We start from the raw sequence: 23,685 nt of genomic DNA on the forward strand, positions 1-23,685 counted from the left end.
TGGTCACTTCGAGGAAGTAATTTTACCGTTTATGATCACGTGACCCTGGATGGCGCGTCCTCGGAATATATTTTAATGAAAGGTTGTGGATCAGAACATATTATTAGATGTTCAAACGCACGGGCAAGCGCTATAGCCCTTTTATAACAGATACTTCTCCTCCGCTGTTTATATTAATCCTCATACATATGATAGTAGACAGCCATAAGCAGAGAGATACTCAGAAAACAGGGCCATTTTTTTCTGAAGGCTAGTCTAAACCCTGTGGTTTATTATTATTTATTTATTATTAAGACCTCTCGTGCACCAAATAATTTTCGGCAAGAAACTTTCATTCATGTATTTTATATACATTTATGTACATATATTATTATTACTATTATCAATATTATTAAAACAGCATCAGTAAGCAATTTTAAATAAGACACAAAAGGCAATGTTTGGAGAAAAACTATTACAAAGAGTGCTTGTGAGTAACATTGCTTTCAGACTTCTTATACTTCCTAATATGTATTGTTTATTTTATTTTAGACTTTATATGTCTATATGTACTACTTCTCAGAAACTTAACGGGTGAATTTCAAAAAACCCGTTAGGAAATGAAATATCATAATTCACCCCATAATGAAAATAAATTAATTATATAAATTTTTATATTTTTAAGTGGTTAATTTTCATGAAAATATATCATGAAAATGGTGTGACAAGGCAAAAAAAAAAAAAAAAAAAAAAATTGTCCTTAATGGTCCTAAAATAAACTTCATTAATCAATATGGCGGATGTAAAAAAGAAAGTCCCGCCTTACATGTCAAAGAGGCAGTCATCTTTTAGATACAGACATCACCTGGCAGTTAACTCGAGAATGCGCATGCGCATTAGCTGGACCAGCCCCCCCCCCCCTTTTTTTTTTTTTTTCTTTTTTTTTTGTTGCGTGATCTGAGTTAAAGAAGCACAATTTATAATATCGTTGTTGTCAGATTTTACTGTTGATTTTAAATATGTTCGTTACTTGTAATCTTGACCAAAGGTTATGGAGATTTCGGTCTTTCCACATTCCAGTAGACTGGAGCTGTCCTTTTAGGCCGCTTGTCTCCATAGAAAGTAGCTGGCCGGGAGCGGTCCCAAGATTGCCGCCAAGTGGACTGATTTGCCTTGAAAGCAACTTTGTTGACATTCCCTCAGCACCGAGCCCATCATGTCTAAAATGGTCATGAACAACGGTACGGTATGGAAAGGCAGACCTTTCACACACACAGACGCGCATGACTAATTTTAACCGTATTTCTAGCCTATCCTCGCTAAAACAGCGATTCGTTGATGAAAACAGACCGATAAATGGAGTTTTAAAATGCAAACGATTTGTTTCTCATATATCACTTCCTCTCATGACGTCACAGTGTTTGTGTTGAGCGGACACACTCGCGCATTCGCTTCAAACCTGCAGCTGTTTTCACTTCGTTGAGGTACCGTTTCACATCTTAAAATTTTTTGAATATGTACTTTACCTTGTGCTGTTGTTATGTGAATGACTAAGAAGATCCAGTGGTAAGAAAATATGCTATGTCGCGCGCGTTCCGGGTGTCGAAACTAGCTCCAAATGGCTAATGCACTCCGGCAGGACATTCTCCATACAACCACAAGCCGGAGTAATAGACATAAACGCAACACTGTCTTTTAGTGAGAATATTTGATTTCGATGCAATTAGATTAGTAGCACCATGAAGCTTGCATATTTTGGACTTTATTTGCTTGTTTAAGCTTGAATGTCTTCGCTAGCTGAGCTGTCATGATGCGACCTTTTGTTGACAGCATAAGACAGGAGGCGGGCAGCAAACAACGCTTTTGCTTCTTTTACGTTCGTTATTTGCATCTACATTCTGTATGCATGTTTTGATCAACACTATTACTGCATGGTCGAGCGTTTCAATTAGCTATTATACGAAAATAACCAAACATTATGAGCATACATAAATATAAACATTATGACTGCAGCCTTATAAAACCCATCAGACGGAGTTGCCACTTATACAGTCATACAGTTCAAAGTGAACTGAAGGGGTGTGCTTTAAAATATTCCTCTGATAGCTATTAAAACAATGGGAATGTAAACATGGCAGCTACAGTAAGCACACACCCAGTGCTAAAATACAACTGGGGTTCTCTCTGCTCAGAATGATTGATTCCCAATGCAAAATGTTGCATTTACTTGTATTATTAACATTGTTTTTTTCTTTCTTTGGATTTTTCTCTTGTTTTCAAAGCCTTCTTATCGAGGTGTGGTGTCACCCGTTCTGGGTGAAATGTTCTTTAGTTCCACATGAGCTCTACTATGTGGTACATAATGCAGAGTATTCAGAGCAAATACTCACTGTCGGAAAGGCTCATTCGAACCATAGCTGCCATTCGCTCCTTCCCACATGATAATGTGGAAGATCTTATACGCAGGGTAAGTTGTGTAACCAAAGCTTTAATAATAAACTGTTATGTTCGAAATAAGTTGGTTGGTTAATCAAACGTCTCCTTTCACAGGGGGCAGATGTCAATAGGATGCATGGCACACTGAAGCCTCTACATTGTGCCTGCATGGTGGCTGATGCTGATTGTGTGGAGCTTTTGCTGGAGAAAGGTGCAGAGGTAAAATATGCAAGACAGATTTGTAACAAGACTAAGTCCTGTCAGTCTTTATGAGCATTGTATTTGCAGGTGAATCCTCAGTGTTTTCACTGTGTGCAATTTCTGTGTCACTGTTGGCAACAAACTGAGTTGCAGAAATAGGCCTAATAGAGCACAACAGTGCCCATCCACTTTTTCAACTGTCTTGATTCCGGAAGTATTTTTCCCATTCATTTTTTCCTTCGGGATTTCATAAAATCCTTCATAAAAGAGTTCTAAGCCATGAACCAAACCAACCAGCTCCAATGTGAATTACAACATTGCAAACTTTGATTTGAAGCCAAAAGTATTTCAAATCAGACTAAAAGAAAAAGGTACAAGACATGAGGGCATGAACTACAATCCCATGAAGTATTGTGAATGACATAATCGAAGTAAAAACGATGGAAAAATATAAAACTATTGATTTAAAGTATATAAGATATATACTTTATATACTTTTGTACAGATATATAAGTAGCTTGAGAGTATAGGACGATTGCATCATTCACAGTATGTCATGCAACTGGGCAGTTGCTGCAGTGCTTGTTTGGTGCACTTTTCTGATTGGTGGATCTTTCTCTGGTGGATCATGGATGGTGTAGTTTTTCACCTGGAATTCCTCTATTAAACTTGATTTCTAAAAAATTACGTTGAAATAATACAGACTGATGGCTTTGAACAGAAGCATATACCATCGATTAACAACCTCGGAGCTCACAGAAGGACTCTCTTAAAAGGTTTATAATTTAGCGTTAAATTCTTCTATGGAAAGGATTAATGGGATTTTTACTTCTGGGACCTGACTGTTGTTCTGTATTGTTTCCATGCATACGGAAGCCCACATAGGTTATGTATTATTATTAATATCATTACTTTCTCTTCCTGTTAAAGGGAAGATTCTCTTGGAATCTTTTCTTCCGATTCTCTTGGAACTTTCAAGAAAAATCTAAAGACTCTACGTAATCCTACTAATGCACGAACTGTCTTCTTTCTTAAAAAAAAATTTAAAATTAAATCTTAAATCAGTTTTTTCACCACTGTCTCTAACTGCCCTCTCTGTTTGTACTTCTCTGAGCAAATTTGAAACTTTGTATTGCAATACTTTTCATAATATTTCCTCCTTACACTATAAAATCTTATTAGTTGACCTTACATAAAAAAAGTAAATGTACTTATTTGGCTCTAGTAAATTGAACTTATTTTTTTAAGTAACGTTAACTAGTTACAAGTAAACCTAACTCATCTGTAATTAAAGTATCATTGTTTTTATTTAATTATTTAAATTGAGTTATAGCATATCAAATACAGTATAAGGGAAATTATGACTGGAATCTCGGTTAGTCATTTCGCACATTGGATTCTCCTTAGAACTTCTTAGTGCACATAAATCTGCACTTTTGTAAAGTACAATTGAGTAAAAAAGAATGGCTTAAATTTAACAGGCTCCAAGTTCACCAGAGGTAACACTAACCACCCTAATGGTGACTTCATACAAATCACAACTATCAACCAGCTACAACAAAACAACAACAATAGTCATAAGTATTAAAACTATATACATTTTTGAACAGTTATTATTTTTCTACATAAGTTTTTTGTTTTGATCAAACATACACTACCGGTCAAAAGTTTTGAAACACTTACTCATTCTTTATTATAATTTTTTTTTCACATTTTAGAATAACAGTAAAGTCATCAAAACTATGGAATAACATAAATGGAACTATGGGAATTATGTTGTGACAAAATCCAAAATAAATCAAAACTCTGTTATATTTTAGCATCTTCAATGTAGTCACCCTTTGCCTAGAATTTGCAGACATTTACTCTTGACATTTTCTCAACCAACTTCTTGAGGTATCACCCTGGGATGTTTTTTAAACAATATTAAAGGAGTTCCCATCTATGTTGGGCACTTATTGGCAGCTTTTCTTTATTATTTGGTCCAACTCATCAATTTCAAAACTTTTTATTTTTTATTAAATTTTAGTTTTATAATGAAATAAATGAATATGTTGGCACAATTATATTTTTGTCTACAAAACTAATTTCAAACATTTACGCATACGCCTTCAGATCAAAAGATTTTTAAGATCATGAGAAACATTTCCGTCAAGTGTTTCAAAAATTTTGACCGGTAGTGTACTAAATTTATTCAAGTGCAAGGGCTTATGAGTATTCTACAAAGCTGAAAGTTTGTACTTTTATCTTTTTGAGTTAGTAGTACTTGAAGCCAAAGTTTAAAGAACGTATATATTTGAGCTATGATTCCAGAGTGTGACAATTCAAGTACTGTTTTATTTTTATTTATTTTTGTATTTTTGTATTGTATTTTTTTACAATTTGTGATAACTGTTAGTATTGACAGTGTAGGATGAACAGCTTTTGCTGAATTCGCTTTGTATAAAAGCATCTACGAAATGAATACATGCAAATGTATTATCTCTCTCTGTATTATTTGTATTATTATTATTATGTATTATTTCTCTCTCTTTTTCTCAAGATCAGAAAAATAATAATAATCCTTTGGCTCTGTGGGCTTCCATATATTTGGAAACTATTATTAAAGCAAATTTGTTTGGTACCCCTGGTTGCGCAGAAATTAAACATTGGCCTCATAAGTTGTTAATGCACGGCAGTCGTCTTGTTCTATTACAGGTTAATGCCTTGGATGGTTATAACCGCACTGCACTGCATTATGCTGCAGAGAAGGATGAAGGTTGTGTGGAGCTGCTGCTGGAATACGGGGCCCAGCCAAATGCACTGGACGGCAACAAGGATACCCCACTGCACTGGGCTGCCTTTAAAGATAACCCTGAGTGTGTACGAGCTCTGCTGGAGAGTGGTGCCTGCCCCAATGTTCGCGATTACAACAACGACACACCCCTTAGTTGGGCAGCCATGAAGGGCAACCTGGAGAGCGTGCGTGTGCTGCTAGAGTATGGTGCTCAAGTGCATGTCACCAACCTAAAGGGCCAGACGCCCATATCCCGGCTGGTGGCGCTGCTGGCTCGGGGCCTGGGCACGGAACAGGAGGAAGAGTGCCTTGAGCTGCTTTGCCGTGCCGCGGGGCGGTTCGAGATCCGCAGGGCAGATGGCTCCTTACCACGTGAGCTCAGTAAGGATCCTCAGTTACTGGCTCGACTCACTAGTTTGGTAGCCCAGCCACCTACGTTGCGAGCACTGGCACGCTGTGCTGTGCGCAGTAGCCTGGGAGTGCAGTTCCTCCCCACTGCCGTCAAACAGCTTCCCCTTCCAGAGTCAGTTAAAGAATATGTGCTCCTCAGAGACTGAGGGCAGGGTAGGTGAGGAAGAGTGAAGACTCCTTAATAGTAGATGTCATCTGTGTATGTGAACAAGTGATTGTATTCTGTTGTAATCAGACTGCAATCTGAAGTGTGTGTCCATATACAGTGAGTGAATAATGGAGGAAATTATTATATTTTCTTTTTTGTTGCTATAATATCATCAAACACATTCAGACTTGGGTTGCAGTACGATCAAGTGATGCAGAGAAGTACCAATCTGGTAGGACAGAGATACACGGTAATACTGAGATGCCAGAAATGTATGAACCTGTTATGTTGTTAACATCTCTGCTCAAACTCATAAATATATGTAAAATCTTCTAATTGTAAAAACAAGAAAATAATTGACTACTGTTATTTACCAGTTAATCATATGGAAACAAAATAATTATAAACACTTTAACATAGCACTTAAGTTATAATCCTATATAAAGTTTGTGTTGCAAACGTCTAAAAAAAGTTTTTTTGTTAATGTGTGCAGTAGTATTTGATTATTTTTAAAACATAGTTATTTATACCTTTTGCTCAGTTTTAAAGTCAAATAAATAGTCATTTTTATGTTCAGTTATTTTATGAGGTATCCCAGTCATCAAATATGAATCCATCCTGAAAGGCTTTGGAAAATGAAAAATGTGGTAAACCGGGCACAAAAGGCTAATTATATTTGTGGTGTATTGTCACTTTGAAACAGGACCATGAAAAAACACTTCTATAATGGCATCTATTTCTGTCCATCTACCACTTTAATAAACAAGTTCATCATAAATATTTCTCAATGATACTTCCACTACTACCTGATTTAGAGTGTTTGAATGATCTTTGGTGCTAATGATTGCAGAAAATGAGCTGTGATTCTAAGTTTGAGATGAAAATATAGCAGACCTTAACAAGAATTTTCTGTGTCGATATTGGGAATGTTCAATTCACAAAGTGTTTCACCTGCGGTTTGTCATGTTAGCTTGATCATTCCAATTTTTGGCAGACAATGAGGGGGATGTCTAAAAGGAATTAAGGTCAACGCTTGTATCACATCTTGTAAAACTCAAATATTTTTTTTCAACTCTGTTTTCATTTTGCTGTTGTCATATTGCTTGATTAAGAAGGATGAAGTGCTTACATCTGAACTAGTTTCATGCATGCAGACTTACAAGCAAAAGCCTCCATGCATTGTGCAAGCGTATTTGCTACAGTTATTTCTCAAACTAAATGAATCGTGAACGTTATGATAAAGAGAGCACGTGTGCGTGTGCGTGTGTGTGCGTGTGGCGTGCAGGTTTTACTATTTGGTCCCCACAAGGATAGTAAAACCTGAGATCACCTACGTTGTGAGGACCAGCCAGTGGTCCTCACAAGGGAAATGGCATATTAAATGATGTTTTATTGAAAATGTAAAAATGCAAAAAGGTTTCTGTGAGGTTTAGGGGATAGAATCTATAGTTTGTACAGTATAAAAATCATTATGTCTATGGAGGGTCCTCATAAGGATAGCTAAACCAACGTGTGTGTGTGTGTGTGTGTGTGTGTGTGTGTGTGTGTTTTGGTTTTGTTTTGTTTTTTTTGTTTTTTTTTTTCAAATATGGACCAGTAGAGGGCGATAGAATACTACATGACATAAAATAGTCGTAAAAGCAGTAGAATTACCATAAGAACCACTGCCCATAGGAATGTTTTTGTGCAATTGTTTTTTTTTTTTTTTTTTTTTTTTTTGGCCATTTTGCCTTGTTAAAAAATACAATAATGTATATATAGATTTTATATATATTCCCTGAAGGACCAATATGTGAATAGTATATATACACGTGTATATATACAGCACTGTCCAAAAGTTTTAGGCAGTTCTCAAAAATAATTCCATGAATATTTTTTATCAATTAACTAATTAACTAAGTCCAGTAAACATAAAACAAACTAAACAAATATTTTTTGTGACCACCCTTTGCATTTAAAACAGCACCAATTCACCTATGTACACTTGTGCACAGTTAAGTTCAAGGTTGTTGTCAGATGGGTTTTTCCAGGCATTTCGAAGGACTTGCCACAGATCTATGCATTTAGACTGTATCGATTGTTTCTGTCTCTTCATGCAATCCCAGACTGACTCAATGAGATCCAGGCTCTGTGGGGGCAATGCCATCTGTTGCAGGGCTCCCTGTTCTACTATTTGCTAAAGGAATGTTTGGGAATCTAAAGCTGATATTTCCTATTAATACACTGAAGCAGAAGATATAAAATAACCATCTTAAGACAAATGATTTTGTGAAACATCGAATGTGCCAAAAACTTTTGCAAAGTACTGTATATATATAATATTATGTCATACTGGCTCTTCAGGAATGAGTCAGAATAAAAATCATCCTAGTTATAATTACCTATATATTACTTATAATTACTTAATGGCCAAACAAACATCTTATGACACCATTAATTACTAACACTATATTATACTGATTAATTTCCCTCAGCAGCAAAACATTTATATTTGATTGTTGCTTACATTTCCTGTATGTTTTTTATATTGAAAAAACCACACTTCTCGAGTTTTTGAATAGGACATTGAAAAAGAGCACTTTTTTTTTTATTGTATACATACATTTTTCAATTATTTTGTTCAGCATGTAATGTTTGTTTTCCATCATGCTTTATTTAAACTCGTGTCCACAGGATGTCCTCTTAAAGAGAATTTAAATCAGTCAGGAAGGAAACTACAGTAGGACTGAATAAAGGCCCTCTACAACAATCTTCCTTTGTTTTCAAAGCCATCACCAATCACCTTCAGTTTTCTGTCAGTGCTATATTATTGCTTTAGTTTTACTAATCTGATCATATATATTAAAACCCCAAAATAATATGTACATAACAAAACTAGGAGTTTACAATCAGTAGCAGAGGACTGCATGACAAACAACTAAAGATAGGGGTAAAGCCAATAAGTATGTATGGTCTTTGGGGCTGAATGAATAATTAAAAACATTTCTTCCTTTGCCTTTTCTATAACTAATTTATGTCAGAATAATAAAAAAGTCTGTAAATAGAGAAATTGAAATTCCCCATATTTGTTCCACATCATTCTTTAATCTATGGCTTTATGATATATATTTTGCCATTTTCACATATTTGTCCTAGCTATATTTAAAATTGCATCTGGTTGTCAATTTTTACTGTGCATGTACAACGAGGAATAGTAATTTTGGCTATTACCTATAGCCAAGAGGAAAGGATTACTATTGGTCTGACTACAGCATCATATGGTTCAGATTTGCATTATGTACATTTACAGTCTAGATTAATATATCAAGATATGCGGGCAGTTTCCTACAGATTGAAGGCTACATTACATCTCATTTCATCTGTCCGGGTCAAATTTCTCACCACAGAACACTACGCGCCCTCAGGTGAGTGTTGATGGAGAGGGTCTGGTGTGACGTCAACATCTCGCGAGGCTTGACTGGGATGGGCGTGTCAGATTCCAAGAGAGGAGAGTGAGAGAGAGAGAGGGGCGCCGTGGTAAGTTTGTAAACATTCTTCTTCTGTCAAAAATGTCGAATCGATGGTAGCCTTTATTTGAAACCCTTCTCAAGTGTTATTTATATCTGATAAAAAATGGTTGTCTGTGATCGAGAGTAACTTTTATGAGGCGACTGTTCGGCTGTCAGAATGGCAGTGGACTACCGCATACAGTCTGTGCAGCTCGTCCAGATTTGTGCTCTTGACATGCGAGGGCAAAAATGTTAGGAATACAAAAATGCCCGCACGCCGTCATGTATTATCCGAAATATACTATAACCATATGACTTTAATTTTTGTCAATAATAATGTTTTAAACTGATATAAATAGGCAAATAAGACACCACAACAGTCACGTAATTTAGTTTATATGTTTCAAAGTACTCTCTGCATACTTTTTCTTTTCTGTCGGGGGGGAGTATGAGCGGCCTGTGCGCTGGAAGTCCTTGAATTCTTTTTTTGAGTGGGATTTCCGTCCACCAATGAGACTTAACTATGGCTCTTGATTGACGTGTATTGTAGCGAATCAGCAATCAGATTGTTTCGATTGACATGCTTGCGACCAATCACAACAAGGAATGGGCGGGCACATGCGGGAAAAGGCTGGCTTTAAAGTGGCATGTTCGCCTAACATCAAGTTAGCATAGGATGGCTAAATAGTTAGCGACATTTAGTTTCGGCGAGAGCACTGAAAAAGGAAGATCTTTTTTAGTCTAGTGCAGCAATCCAGCACACAAGTTTGAAATTGCACATTAATATGTCTGAAAACTATATTTAAACCTAAAGCCACCAACTCTTGTTAATTCAGTTGCCACAAGCACATTCCCTAATAAAAGTTGTATTTTGTTGTTGTTGCTTACGGACAAACATGCATGTCTAGGGTCAGAAAGAGAGTACACTGCTAGTAATGTTGCTCCTCATATTTTCAACTAAACTTCAGGTACTAACGTGCTCTTTGTTGCTAAAAGTTTTCCTGAGTTCTTGTAAAATTTCTGTTATTACAATTTCATTTGGGCATATGTTCACCTTAAAGGTTTTTGTCAAGAAGAGATAAGCCCCGCATAAATGTCAGGAATGTATATCACATAAGCAAATTATTCACATTTAAATAATGTGTTTTAAAACAGACACTTGTTGATGTGTGAACGAATTTGGATTTTTAGCCAAGATCATTCAGATTAACTGAGGTTTTCATAATTTTTATTCTGGTGCAAAAACACACCCCTTAAACAGCTGGATACAATCAACCTTATTTCATCTGAGCGTTTGAATGGCCCATTTTAGTGCCTATAAACACCATCTGTATGTTGGAGGACCTTTAATTGTAGTTATAGGTCATCTTGACATGGCAGTTGTTAAATTCCAATAATGTTGCACTTTGGAATGACTGGATGTCCCCATATAATACATCATTCTCTCAGTAGACATATATGTATGTGCACTAATGAGCATTTTTGCAGCTGTTACAGTAATTGCCTTAAAATGCTTGATTAATGGCTTGGAGCCATGCATGCATGTTGCTAATATGTGCTGTACCTCAAGGCTCTATAACTGCAGTGGTTCACAATGTATTAAATGAAGACGTTTCACAGGAAGGAACTTCATATGCCAGTTTGAGGTCTTTCACATGATGCAATCTGGTGTTTTTCAGTGCTAAGTCACCAGTTACATTGTTAAATTGTACTCAATGATTAGAAGTCAGAACTGTAAGAACAAATGAAGGGTTATTATTATCATTATGTAAGTTATCCAGGCAACAGTTGTATACAGAATAGTGTGATTGACCATGCGATGATGGGTGTCCATATGAAACAATGGAGGATTACAACAGATCAAATAGCAGACTGTTTAAACAATTCTGCACTTTTCCCCACTGTGAAAGAGACAAAAAGGGTGAATTGTCAACAGTGGTTGAGGTGATTCTGGGCATCTGCGCTGTTCTAAAGTTATGTAATATTCGGTTTGCTCTAAAAGGTGTGTCCAGCTCATGAAGCACTGGGACTTTCGAAGACGGCGGGAGTCACTCCGTTGTGGAAATAATGAATGGACAGTGTATGCGGCTGGAAAATGTTTTCCGGTTTTGGCAGGCATGGTGGGCTTGATGGATGCAAAGCGACAGAATTCTTAGATTTTGGGATCATTCAAATATGATGTTTACATTCCATCGTGCTGTTATAATGTTAAGGAAAACAGCAGAAAATGCCAAATTTGAGTTGGTCTGTCCATCTTAACTTAATTAGCAGCCCTTTCAGAAAATTTCCAGATCCGACTGGAATATTAGAGTTTGTGTAATGCGTATATACAAGTCATATTTTGCATTGTTTATAATCATAAAGCAGGATCTAACTTTCTTTGTGTTTGCCATATGCAGGTGTGGAGATTAGGCATCACTGTGTTTTTGGCTTGTAACATGTCTAATATTGTTATAACGACAGTATAAATTATCTACAGAGGGGAGCACATTGTTGCCAATTTCATAGCACTGTGTATTTCCTCACCATGGAAGTGGCACACTACAGTCATGCAGACATGCATATAGAGTTTCATTTGTTCCATTTTCCAAAGCTCAGATTCACTAAGGTTACATAGATCGCTTGTCCCTGACGCGTTCGATCCACACCATCCTTGGACTTTACCTGTGAGTTTCCGAACACACTCCGAAACCATTCATTCCATTCTCCGCTCCCTGCCCCCCACCCCCTTTCTGTGGCTCTCTTTTTATGGGGTCTCCCTTACTCTCTGGCAGCTCACACTCCAGATTCCTCATTCTTGGCTTCAGCTGGAGCTATTAATACAGTTTGTTTTGTCAGTTTCCTAGCAGACAGCATCAAACAGTGTATGCCTGAAGCTGATTATAGCTGGTCCTTGCTACACAATCCACCTGCTGTGTTGGAGAAATCCAAGTTAACAGCAGGATGCTGCTTGTCCCGGTGCTTGTCTGACTGATATGGCCCAATTGATCCCATGGAACTGGGCTGTGATGCAAAATGAAAATATAACAAAGGGTTCCTATGGTCATGGAAGACCTGGAAATATGAGGAAACTTTACAATTGTGATTTACAGGCCTAGAAATGTCATGGATATTAATAAGATCTTAAACGAATGTTCAGAGTTCAATTGAGCGCAACAGTCTGGTTCCAGAAGTAAAAATCCCATTAATTTCTTCCATAGACTAATTGATTTTCAATGCTAACTTATATAATAGTGGAATTCCTGTTGAACAACGACATTACCCATGGTCCAGCAGAGAAGGCTTCACCAATCATAGAACCGCGGCCAACAAAACCCGCAAAATAAGCCGACTGCCCACTCCCATGACGCACTCTGAATGACACAAACTAATCAGTCTCCTTGCATTCTCAAACTACTTATATATTTGTGTGTATCGGAATATTTTGCAATAAACGTAAACTGTATGTTTTTGTTTTATATAAACCGATTAGCCAAAACATGAACCACTCACAGGTGAAGTGAATAACGTTGATCATCTCCTAACAAGGACACGTGTCAGGTCTGGGTAGATTAGATGGTAAGCGAACAATCAGTTCTCGTAGTCAACGTGTTGAATGCAGTAGAAATGAGCAGGAGTAAAGACATGAGCAACTTTGACAAGGGCCAAATTGTTATGGCCAGACAACTGGGTCAGAGCATCTCTGAAATGGCAAGGCTTGTGGGGTGCTTCCAGTCAGCAGTCGTGAGTACCTACTGACAGAGGTCCGAGGAGGGACAAACCACAAACCGGCAACAGGGTGTTGGCCGCCCAAGGCTCATTGATGCATGAGGGCAACGAAGGCTATCCTGTCTGGTCCGAACCGACAGAAGGTCTACTGTGGCACAAGTCACAGAACATTTTAATGATGATTACGGGAGGAATGTGTCACAACACACAGTGCATCTCACCCTGCTGCATATGGGGCTGCGTAGCCGTAGACTGGTCAGAGTGCCCATGATGACCCCTGTCCACCGTCGAAAGTGCCTACAATGGGCCTGTGAGCTTCGGAGCTGGATCTTGGAGCAGTGGAAGAAGGTTGCCTGGTCTGGTGATTCCTGTTTTCTTTTACATCACGTGTACGTGTGCGCCGTTTCCCTTTACCTGGGACCAGGATGCACTATGGTAAGATGACAGGCCGGTAAAGGGAGTGTGTTGCTCTGGGCAATGGTATTCCCTGATAGCAGTGGCCTCTTTCAGCAGGATGATGCACTCTGCCACACATTGTTCGGGAATGGTTTGAGTTAGAGGTCGACTGATATATCGGATTTACCGATTAACCATGGCAGATAGTTGAGTTTTTTAAACTATTGGCTATTGGAAAAAATCAACTTTGATAGTTTCCGATATTTATTTTTGGACTAATTCCTCTGTGGCCGGTGCTGGAGGGTTCTACAGTCTGAACTCCTCTGTTCTATAGTATAACGGCGCCCTCTAGAGGTTAAATAAAAAACAATCAATGAATCCCAGTGGAGTATGTTTTGCAACCTGACTAGACTATTTATAGAGACGGATGCTTCAAAAGCTGGTTTAGAACATCGACAGAGAACAGCCAAGGTATGTATACAATAAAGACGTTATTATTGTTGTCATGTTACAATAAATCGATCATAATAAATTAATTTGTTTTTATTAATTTGTATAATTATTTTGTTTATAACTAATCGCTGCACTGGAGAATTGCATTGCCGACAAGGTGGAGAGATCATAACATTAGAGCTAACATTAGCTTTTCGAATGGTTAGAACAATGTTACAAGTCAAGGATAGAAACTGCTTACCTTTCCGCTTAATACACTGTTTTGAAGGAAAAAAAAGTCACTGATGAATTCGTGCAAATCCATTGAGTTTTTTTTTTCCGGGTTTGAGGGGCGTCCAATATGTTCCAGTCAGGTTATAAACATGAGTGCTCCGAAGAGGTTTTGTTTCAAAGTGAATTTATAATTTCCCAATCATTTTGCATTGCCCATTTTTTTGCATTGTATGGACAAACAGACATCTCTGTTAAAATATATTTGTTTGTGTTCCACTGAAGAAAGAAAGTCATATGAGTTTGAGACAACATGAGGGCGAGTAAGTTATGAGAGAATTACAATTTTTGGTTGAACTTTTCCATTATGTCTTGTGGCTATACTTTTGAAACTGTGTATTTTTTTTTTTTTTTTTTTTGGGGTGGGGGTTCCCCTTTTTCACCCAATTTGGTTTCGCCCAATTCCCAGTGCGCTTTTAAGTCCTCATGGTCGCATAGTGATTCTCTTCAATCCGGGTGGCAGAGGATGAATCCCAGTTGCCTCTGCGTCTGAGACCATCAACCCGCTCATCTTATCACGTGGCTTGTTGAACGCGTTGCCACGGAGACATAGCGCGTGTGTAGGCTTCATGCCATCCACCGCGGCATCCACGCACAACTCACCACGCACCCCACAGAGAACGTACCACATTATAGCGACCACGAGGAGGGTACCCCATGTGACTCTACCCTCCCTAGCATCTGGGCCAATTTGGTTGCTTAGGAGACCTGGCTGGAGTCACTCAGCACGCCCTGGGATTCAAACTAGCGAACTCCAGGGGTGGTAGCCAGCGTCTTTTACCACTGAGCTACCCAGGCCCCCTGAAACTGTGTATTTTAAAGTTTTGTGAATTGGCCCTGTTTACGTCCATTGTAAATGCCTTATTGTACACAATTGTTGCTTTACTGAAGAAAGAAAAGAGAGGAATAAGTCACATTTATTTTTTGTCGTAATCAACATTACGCCACAGATGCTGTCTAAATAGTATTCAGTTGTATTGAAACTGGAACATTCCTTTAAAAAGGAAATGTCTACAGTGAATAGAAAGATTTTACTTAGCAAATATCATATGTGTGACTCTTTCTGCCATTAGTTTTATTTGTATTTTAATAGCTTCTGACTGTTATATTAAAGCCAGCTTGTGATGTTTCTGGTCTACTGTTTTAATTATCTTTCTAACCACATGTAGGCACATCTGCAGTTTTAGCAACAGTAACACTACAATAACAATTATATAAAAAGAAAATGTTTCTCTAGCTCATACCTGATGGGGCCTATAGTTTTTCTGCATGTCATTTAAAATGTTCACTTCGACTCTTCCAGTGTAGACAGCCTCAAGCCGTCACGGCACGTCCGGTTAATACAGAGTGTTATACTGTATACAGCTCTTAAAGATTTCATTTAAATTGCTCTTTGTGAGTGCAATCTCTAATAAATGTCTCTAAAACTTCTTATTCAGTAATTACAAATGACTAGAAAAATTATGTAAAACTTATGATTTACTCTTAAAATTCGGTAATGCGGTCCTGCTAATATTGTTGGCTCTTGTATGATTTTTTTTATAACCCCCTCATTTGTTAGTCACTTTGGATAAAATCGCCTGCTAAATTATTAAATGCAAATGGAAATGGAAAAGTAATGGAGTTCATTGGTCTAAAGGTGTGTGAACCCTGATTGAGTTTTGAGATGTCAAACAAAGCAGTGTTGCTACTATTGCCAGCTGTCATCCTGTTTAAATGTTCAGTGATAGACAAACCCAGCTGTTGTTTTTCTTCAGTAGAACTATCAAAGATGGTGAATGTTGTCAGTGCTGTGGCCTAGCAACTAGTGTATGTGCAGCGTCACACTGAGTAGAGGTTCTTATGTGGGCAACACACATTCGAATTTGGTTTGCGTCAGTTCCCGATCTCACCCCCCTTCTTCTCTACATCATTTTCTGTCCTGTCTATCTATCACTAAATCAAAAAGTGACAAAAAGGCCCAAATTGTTTTGGATTTTTTTCCTTCATCTTTTTAGGCACACAGGGTTTGTACAAGGTGCTTGAAGTACTTGAATTTGGCTTTTTCGAATTTAAGTCCTGGAAAACCCTTGAAAATAGCAATTTTTACCAAGAGGTGCTTAAAAAGTTCATAAAATTTAATAAATTAAATGTATTTATTTATTTTCGGAAAAACAGACCACTAGACCACTGCTGTAGCAACAGCGCATAGATGGCGCTGTCACGTGGCACCTGTTACTTTTGGCAGCCCTGTTCAGAATGGGCCAATCACAATCAATTGTTAATGGAGGATTTAAAAAATATATATTTTATAGATACTGCTGTGGCGGATTTAGCAAGTATGAATCCTGGCAACTATCAGTTTTAATTAAAAATTACTCTCCAGAGTGAATAAATTATATGAGATGTAAAACGTTCTGAGATTTGAATGCAGATCAATGGAGGACTCAGTTTTACATTTACATTACATTTACATTTACATTTATTCATTTGGCAGACGCTTTTATCCAAAGCGACTTACAAAAGAGTGTGAGCCGTTGTGAGCCGTCTAGCGCCTCCTTGTGTAAAGAAAGCTTTGTGTCTCACAAAATAGGTTATTTCTGACAACATTTGGGTCAATTTCAAAATATGATGACAAACATGTCCTTTGACTTTTTAGTCATGAAAAAGCTTTCAAATAGCAAAATAAATACATAAAAAGGTATCATTCTATAACCTAACCTTTAATTATATGAAATGGCTTGACTCTTGTTTTGCAAATCTTTTAGAAAATATATTTGAATTTGTTAATTGCCTGAAAAAAATCCTTGTCCCCTTCATCTGGTACACCACTTCTGTGACATATAAAGTTATTTATGTATTTATTTTAAAAATTTTAAAACAAGCATTAGTGCAAGGCCGAACAAGTGTACAAAAAAGCCAAACAAAATTATTATTAATAATTTAAATAATTTAAAAAGATTGTTTGTCCCGTAATTTCATGGCATTGCTGTTATCAATGTTAAAACCTTTTTTTTTTTTTTTATGTTTTAACATTTTTTTTTTTAAATACAAAAAGTTGGTCAAAGTTCAGAGGCTGCTTAAATATGCATATAGTGATTTTTCCCAGCATGTTAAAAAGTTATTCATTCACATTTTAACTAATATTTTCACACAAAAATATTTGGCATCTAACCCTCATTAGTGTTAACTTAGTGTTAACTTGCTTCATTCGTGAAACAAAATAAAATAATAAAAGAAAGAACAACAGCCAAGTTGTCCTTAATGAATAAAAATGAATGTCAACATGTTACAAAATGTTTACCCTCAGCGCTTATATGCAAAAACTGAACTGAACAGAAAATTTTGTAAGTTGAAAAGTCAAAATATTTTGAGAATGACCCATTTGCAATATCGGTCAGTGACTTTAGAAAACATGGAACACAGCACATGAGTCATATGGACTGCTGTTTACGGACCCAGTTATTCACTTTTGTTGGGAAGCGAAGTGCGTTTTAAGGGAGCACACTACAATTGCACATAAATTTCATCACGAATTAACCAAGAAATGTTACTGAGAATATGTAGTTAAAGATGCTCATTGAGATATGTTGTACTTGTAATAAGTGGTGTTTTATAAAAATAAATGAACTGAATGAATAAAATATATTTATTTAAAATTAACAACTAAAAAATTAGTTTTAATGACATCTCGAGCATAGTCCTTGAAAACAAATAAAAATGTGCTTGAAAAGTCCTTGAATTTAACTTTGAAGCATCTGTACGAACCCTGGGCACACTTTGTTCCGTCAGCATCCCTCGGTTATGGAGGTCATCATTTGATCAATAAGGGTTTTATTAAGGATTATTTGGAAGTAGTTTCAAATGCTTCCTCTGATTTATATTGCTAACATAACCTTAATCATAACAGGAAATGGTCTTAGATTACTCTAGACTGTTTTTGTGAATAATTCATCAGGGCTGTATTTTTGTTCTGGATGGACAGTGTAATACACATAGACGCAGGTGGGACGATCTCTGATTTATTGCAGGGTTCCAGTGTGATGGGAAACTTCAGAGTATACTGTGAGCCCGCTCCCCTACTTTTTGTTCATTGAGACGTGGACACTACACCAAGGTTATAAGGAATGGTTGGTGGTTTTCATTTGTAAATGGTTTCCTTGCACTTCTCTGACAAAATTAACTGTGTGGATTGCAACCAGTCTGAAAGCTCTGGCACCAAGCTGTTGCCTGGCTTGCAGAGCGTGTGAGGTCTGCAAGAAATCAAGCTGCTTAGTTGTATGTCACTTTGATCTCAGCCATAAAGGAAGGATCTTTAAGGGGGCTTTCACACTGGGCACGTTTGCTGCAGTCCGATTCCGAGTGCGATTGTTCCCGGTGCCTCCCGCAGCGTTGGTCTGGTTTCACACTCACTTGATTCTATCGAACCCCGGTCCATTTGCGTTCATCTTACGTCATCATAAACACGCATGGAGAACACAACGCGGCTCATCATGCTTTTTGATTTTTTGTTATTTTGGTGCCATTATGCACAGCAGAGTGAACGACAACTGCATATATGTGCGCTTCATGGTGTAACTCATTAGATGTCCAGGGGAAGGCTGCTTGCTGCAGCTCGCAAACGGCGTTTTTTGAGGAGACAGCTGATTGCAAGGAATTCATCTGCATCTTTGTTGACACTGCACGCTTACTCACGCTCGTGTCCAAGGTGAAGTTATTGCCACTGTCATCTCCTATTATACCCTATATTTATTAGTCGAAACTAATGATGTCGTCATTGGCTAAAATGCATGCGCAGGTAACTTTACTTCCTGAACGAGTGCGCACCCGAGTCCAAGTTGCTTTCACATTCACACGAATCACGCTACAGTTGCATTGCAGCCGAACTCAGACCACCTCCTGCAGGTAGTCTCGGGTTCGGTACCGCGGTGCGCTCCCCGGTCCGCATGACAGCTTTCACATTACCAATTTTTCATGTGAATCGTGCTCTGTTTCGAACTAAACTGCCAAAGTGAAAGCCCCCTATGAGGCAAACAAGATGCAGTTATTTTCTTTATGGAAAACAGAACAAGGGTCTTGGCAATGGCTGCTAATTTCAGCTCATATCTGCACGACATGCCACACGGGACACATGAACACAGTTGATTTTAGGAGCTACAGATTCTGAGACTCTTGAGAGCAGTTGCTGTTGTTTACTGTAAACTTTATAGCACTGTGTTACCTAGAATGTCAGCTACTCATACCACATATCTGTTGTTTCAAATGACTTCTTTCTGTTATTAACATTTTTATTGATTCATAAATGAACACAAAAAATACAACAACATGTATATAATGAATCAAAAACTTTAAACATTAAACCCCCACTATATCCCCTCCTCCTACCAAACTCTCAACCCACCCTGACCCCCCCACGAACACCCCTGTGGTCAATAGAATATAGACACACACACAGAAAACTAAAACAACAACATAAAATAACACAATAATCAAGTATAATAATAATAAAAAAACTAAAAAACTAAACTAAACTCTAAATTACTCCCTCCATCGCCCCACCTCAAGATTCCCTCAAAAATGGTAAATAATTGCCCCATTTCTTATTGTAAGTTTCCCTAACCCCCATCCTAATGCTCGACCCCTCCTCGAAGGCAGCCACCCTCCCCATCTCCGCGCACCACTCCGGGAACAAGGGTGCTCCATCCGACTTCCAACTCCTCAAAATAACCTGCCTACCAATCATCACACCGGTCAAAACCCAGTCCTTCATGTACTTATCTACCAAATCCATAACCTCCCTATCTCCCAAAATACAGAGTCTGGGGCAGAACGAGATCTGAGTGCCCAACACATCACACACAAAACTTTGCACCTTCAGCCAATATTCTTGGATCTTAAGGCTACGTTGAAATAAATATCAGAATTAAACACTCTGGACACTTTTGTCCATATCGAGTGCAAATGCAAAATAACGGGGTGCGACTTAACCTCTCCAGCTAGTTTAATCGAAAGGCTTTGCAGTGGCGAGATAGGGGCAAGAACTTCCTTTTCAATACAAAACCAGGGAGGAGCTCTCTCAGGTGGAAGCGACCAATGAACCAAATGTCTAAGACTGAATGCATAATAATAAAATAAAATCTTGGATAGGCCTAACCCACCTTTGTCAATCGGCCTATGTAACTTACTGAAATTTAACCTGGGATGTTTACCATTCCAAATGAAGGACTTCACTATGCTATCAAATTGCTTGAAATAAGAGAGAGGGACATCTACAGGGAGAGATTGTAGCAGGTAGTTAAATTTTGGAATGCAATTCATTTTAATAACATTAACTTTCCCAATCATCGATAAGTGTAATGAAGCCCATCTGTCCACATCATTCGAAAACCTTTTTATTAAGGGATCAAAATTAACTCTAACTAAATCAGACAAATTTGCTGGAAATAAAATTCCCAAATACTTAATTCCCTGTTTGGGCCACTGGAAGGCACCTGGCTGGAAGGCCGTTACTGGACAGTACGCTGTTAAAGCCAAAGCTTCGGATTTAGACCAATTGACTTTGTATCCTGAGAATTTGGAAAAGGAGTTAATAATTCTGTGGAGGCAAGGCATGGATCTAGTGGGGTCGGAGACGAATAATAAAATATCATCTGCGTAAAGCAGAAGCTTATGCACCACACCTCCCGCAGTCACCCCTGGAAAATCATCCTCCTTTCTTATTGCGGCTGCTAATGGTTCCAGGGCAAGACAGAACAATAATGGGGAAAGAGGGCAACCCTGCCGGGTGCCCCTATCCAGAGTAAAATAATCTGAAATTAACCCATTTGTTTGCACCGCTGCTACAGGGTGTCTATAAAGTAACTTAATCCAACCGATAAATGTATTCCCGAACCCATACCTTTCCAAAATCTTAAAAAGATAATCCCATTCTACCATATCAAACGCCTTTTCAGCGTCAAGAGAGATGGCAGCAACCGGAGATTGATCATTCGCTATTGACCACTTGATATTGATGAAACGCCTAATATTATCAGAAGAACTACAGCCTCGAATAAACCCCACCTGATCTATATGTATAAGTGATGTCATAACTTTACTTAATCGATTAGCCAGAATTTTGGACAAAATTTTTACATCTAACTGGATTAGGGAAATTGGGAGGTAACTTTTACACTCGCTTGGATCTTTGTCCTTTTTAAGAACCAGACTGATCCGGGCTTGTGTCATGGTTGGTGGAAGCTTTCCATTCTTTAATGATTCTGTATAAACTTCTAACAAAAGTGGAGCCAGTTCTGTAGCATAAGATTTGAAAAACTCAGCGGCAAAGCCGTCAAGCCCCGGAGCCTTGCCTGTAGGCAAGGCTTTAATTACCTCAACAAGCTCCTCCAAGTTTATCTCAGAATCAAGAGAATTGTTTTGCTCAGTTGTCAGTTTAGGGAGATCTAATGGTTCCACAAAGTTCCTAATATCTTCATCAGTGGATGAAGACGTGGAACCATAGAGATCAAGATAGAACTCTTTAAAGGCATTATTAATATCAATAGCTGAGGTAAATATTTCACCATAAGCAGATTTCACTGAGGGAATGATAGAAAAAGACTCTCTGCTTTATATATCTAGCCAAAAGTTTTCCTGCTTTATCACCTGACTCAAAGTATGACTGTCTTGCCCTGAATAACCAAAACTCCACTTTCCGTGACAAAATAGTATTATATCTATATTTCAATCAGGTCAATTCTCTGAGGCCATCAGATGACATACGGCGCTTCAGCTATGCCTCAGCACTTTTAATATTTCCTTCCAACTTCACGCGTTCTCGTGCCTTGTATTTTTTGATGAATGAGGCATACTGTATGATCCGACCCCTAAGAACCACCTTAAGTGCCTCCCAAGCCACGCCCACAGAGGATACTGAGGACCAGTTGGTCTCCATATAAACACTGATTTCAGTCTTTAACATTTGTTGGAAATCAGGATTTTGCAAAAGGGACACATTAAGGTGCCAACTATATGATTTCTTTTTCTCTGTATATGGCAACACCTCTAAACTCACCAGGGCATGATCTGAGACTAAGATATTTCCAATTGAGCAATCAACAACAGATGAAATAAGGGATTTGGATATAACAAAATATATATATATTCTAGAATAAATCTTATGGACTGATGAAAAAAATTTATAGTCCCTACTAGATGGGTTCAAAAGTCTCCAAATATCTGCAAGACCAAGATTTTTACACATCCTGTGAAGCGTCAGTGTTGTTCTAGGGGGCTTGCACACTTTTGCTTCACTGTGATCAAGGACTGAATCCATCAAAAGATTAAAGTCTCCTTCCGATATTATATTATGAGGGGTGCCAGTGGCTTGCAACATCCCTTCAAGATCTATAAAAAAGCCCTGATCATCAGCGTTAGGTGTGTAAATATTAGCCAAAATCAACCTTTGCCCTTGAATTTCAACTAACACAATAATTACTCTTCCTAATTTATCTTTAATCTGTTGGAGACATTTGAGTTGTAGATGTTTATTTACCAATATAATGCCTCCCTTGCTCTTACTTGAGCCAGTACTAAAGAAAACATGTCCACCCCATATCTTCCCAAATTTTTCAGCTTCCTGCGGGGAGAGATGTGTTTCTTGAAGAAACACTATATCATATTTCTTACGTATAAGAAAAGCAATAACCTTCCTTCTTTTTATGGGGTGCCTCAACCCATTCACATTCCACGTGGAGAGAGTCAATCCACTCATATTAACATCTGACATATTGATATTGTAGAAAAAATAAATTGTGTGTCAAAAACAAAATTATACAGACCACATTCCCCATTAGTGAAACAATCAACCCCCGAACATCCCCCCGAACAAAACAAACAGAAAAAAGAAAAACGTGCGCATTAACCCCGCGCATGAAAGCGCCAACCGGCGACAATCCCTCTAAACTCAAAAGGTCCATGAATGCCCTCGAGTCCCCACGACAACTTTGCCATCGGATTGCTCAATTTTGCCTCACAAATTTGTGAGGCAAAATTACATAACAGAAAATACTTTGTAAAATAAACCCAGTCAATAGGAAGAATGAACACAAAGAATGTGTAGATTCATTTACAGAACTGTCTCAAAGGTGTGATCTTCCACAAAACAAATTTCAGCTGATATAAAACCATTCAGATTCCTCGGACAGACAAACGAATGTTCCGTGAGCCGGCTGTTATGAGTTCAGCGGATGACGTAATCATTCCAAAGTCTCGTAAAAAAAAAAAACTCAACAAAACAAACTACAGCCAGCAGGAGGAATAAGTACGAAGAACGAACAGATTAATCCACAGCTGTTCCAAAGGAGTGTTATTCAATAGAACAAGCTCCAGCCACTAGGCGGAACCAATACAAAAAGAAACAAAACCGGCATCCCGGTTCCCCGGATGATCGAGTCAATTCA

At 38.0% G+C, this 23,685-nt stretch overlaps 2 protein-coding genes across 3 annotated transcripts in view; both read left to right on the forward strand.

Annotated features, from left to right (window-relative positions):
• The first annotated feature begins 986 nt into the window (after window positions 1-986).
• Window positions 987-9,000, forward strand: LOC127420608 (ankyrin repeat and SOCS box protein 8-like). 2 transcript variants are annotated; one of them, XM_051663034.1, is made up of 4 exons: window positions 987-1,220; window positions 2,262-2,446; window positions 2,530-2,634; window positions 5,314-9,000. In XM_051663034.1, exons 2-4 carry the CDS (start codon window positions 2,318-2,320, stop codon window positions 5,947-5,949), a joined length of 870 nt encoding a protein of 289 aa, XP_051518994.1. In that variant the 5' UTR covers window positions 987-1,220; window positions 2,262-2,317; the 3' UTR covers window positions 5,950-9,000. The 2 variants fall into 2 exon arrangements, with proteins under 2 accessions (XP_051518994.1, XP_051518993.1); XM_051663033.1 differs by lacking the exon at window positions 987-1,220 and adding an exon at window positions 1,251-1,463.
• Window positions 9,001-9,393: 393 nt separating this feature from the next.
• The window catches only part of LOC127420603 (cyclic AMP-dependent transcription factor ATF-7-like), a 50,099-nt gene continuing 35,807 nt past the window's right edge, over window positions 9,394-23,685 (forward strand). Inside the window, exon 1 of the mRNA XM_051663028.1 lies at window positions 9,394-9,467. The gene's annotated coding sequence lies outside the window, so the exon portion shown is untranslated. The remainder of the gene's footprint in view (window positions 9,468-23,685) is intronic.

The sequence above is a fragment of the Myxocyprinus asiaticus genome, chromosome 29, assembly GCF_019703515.2.
Source record: "Myxocyprinus asiaticus isolate MX2 ecotype Aquarium Trade chromosome 29, UBuf_Myxa_2, whole genome shotgun sequence".
NCBI lineage: Eukaryota > Metazoa > Chordata > Actinopteri > Cypriniformes > Catostomidae > Myxocyprinus > Myxocyprinus asiaticus.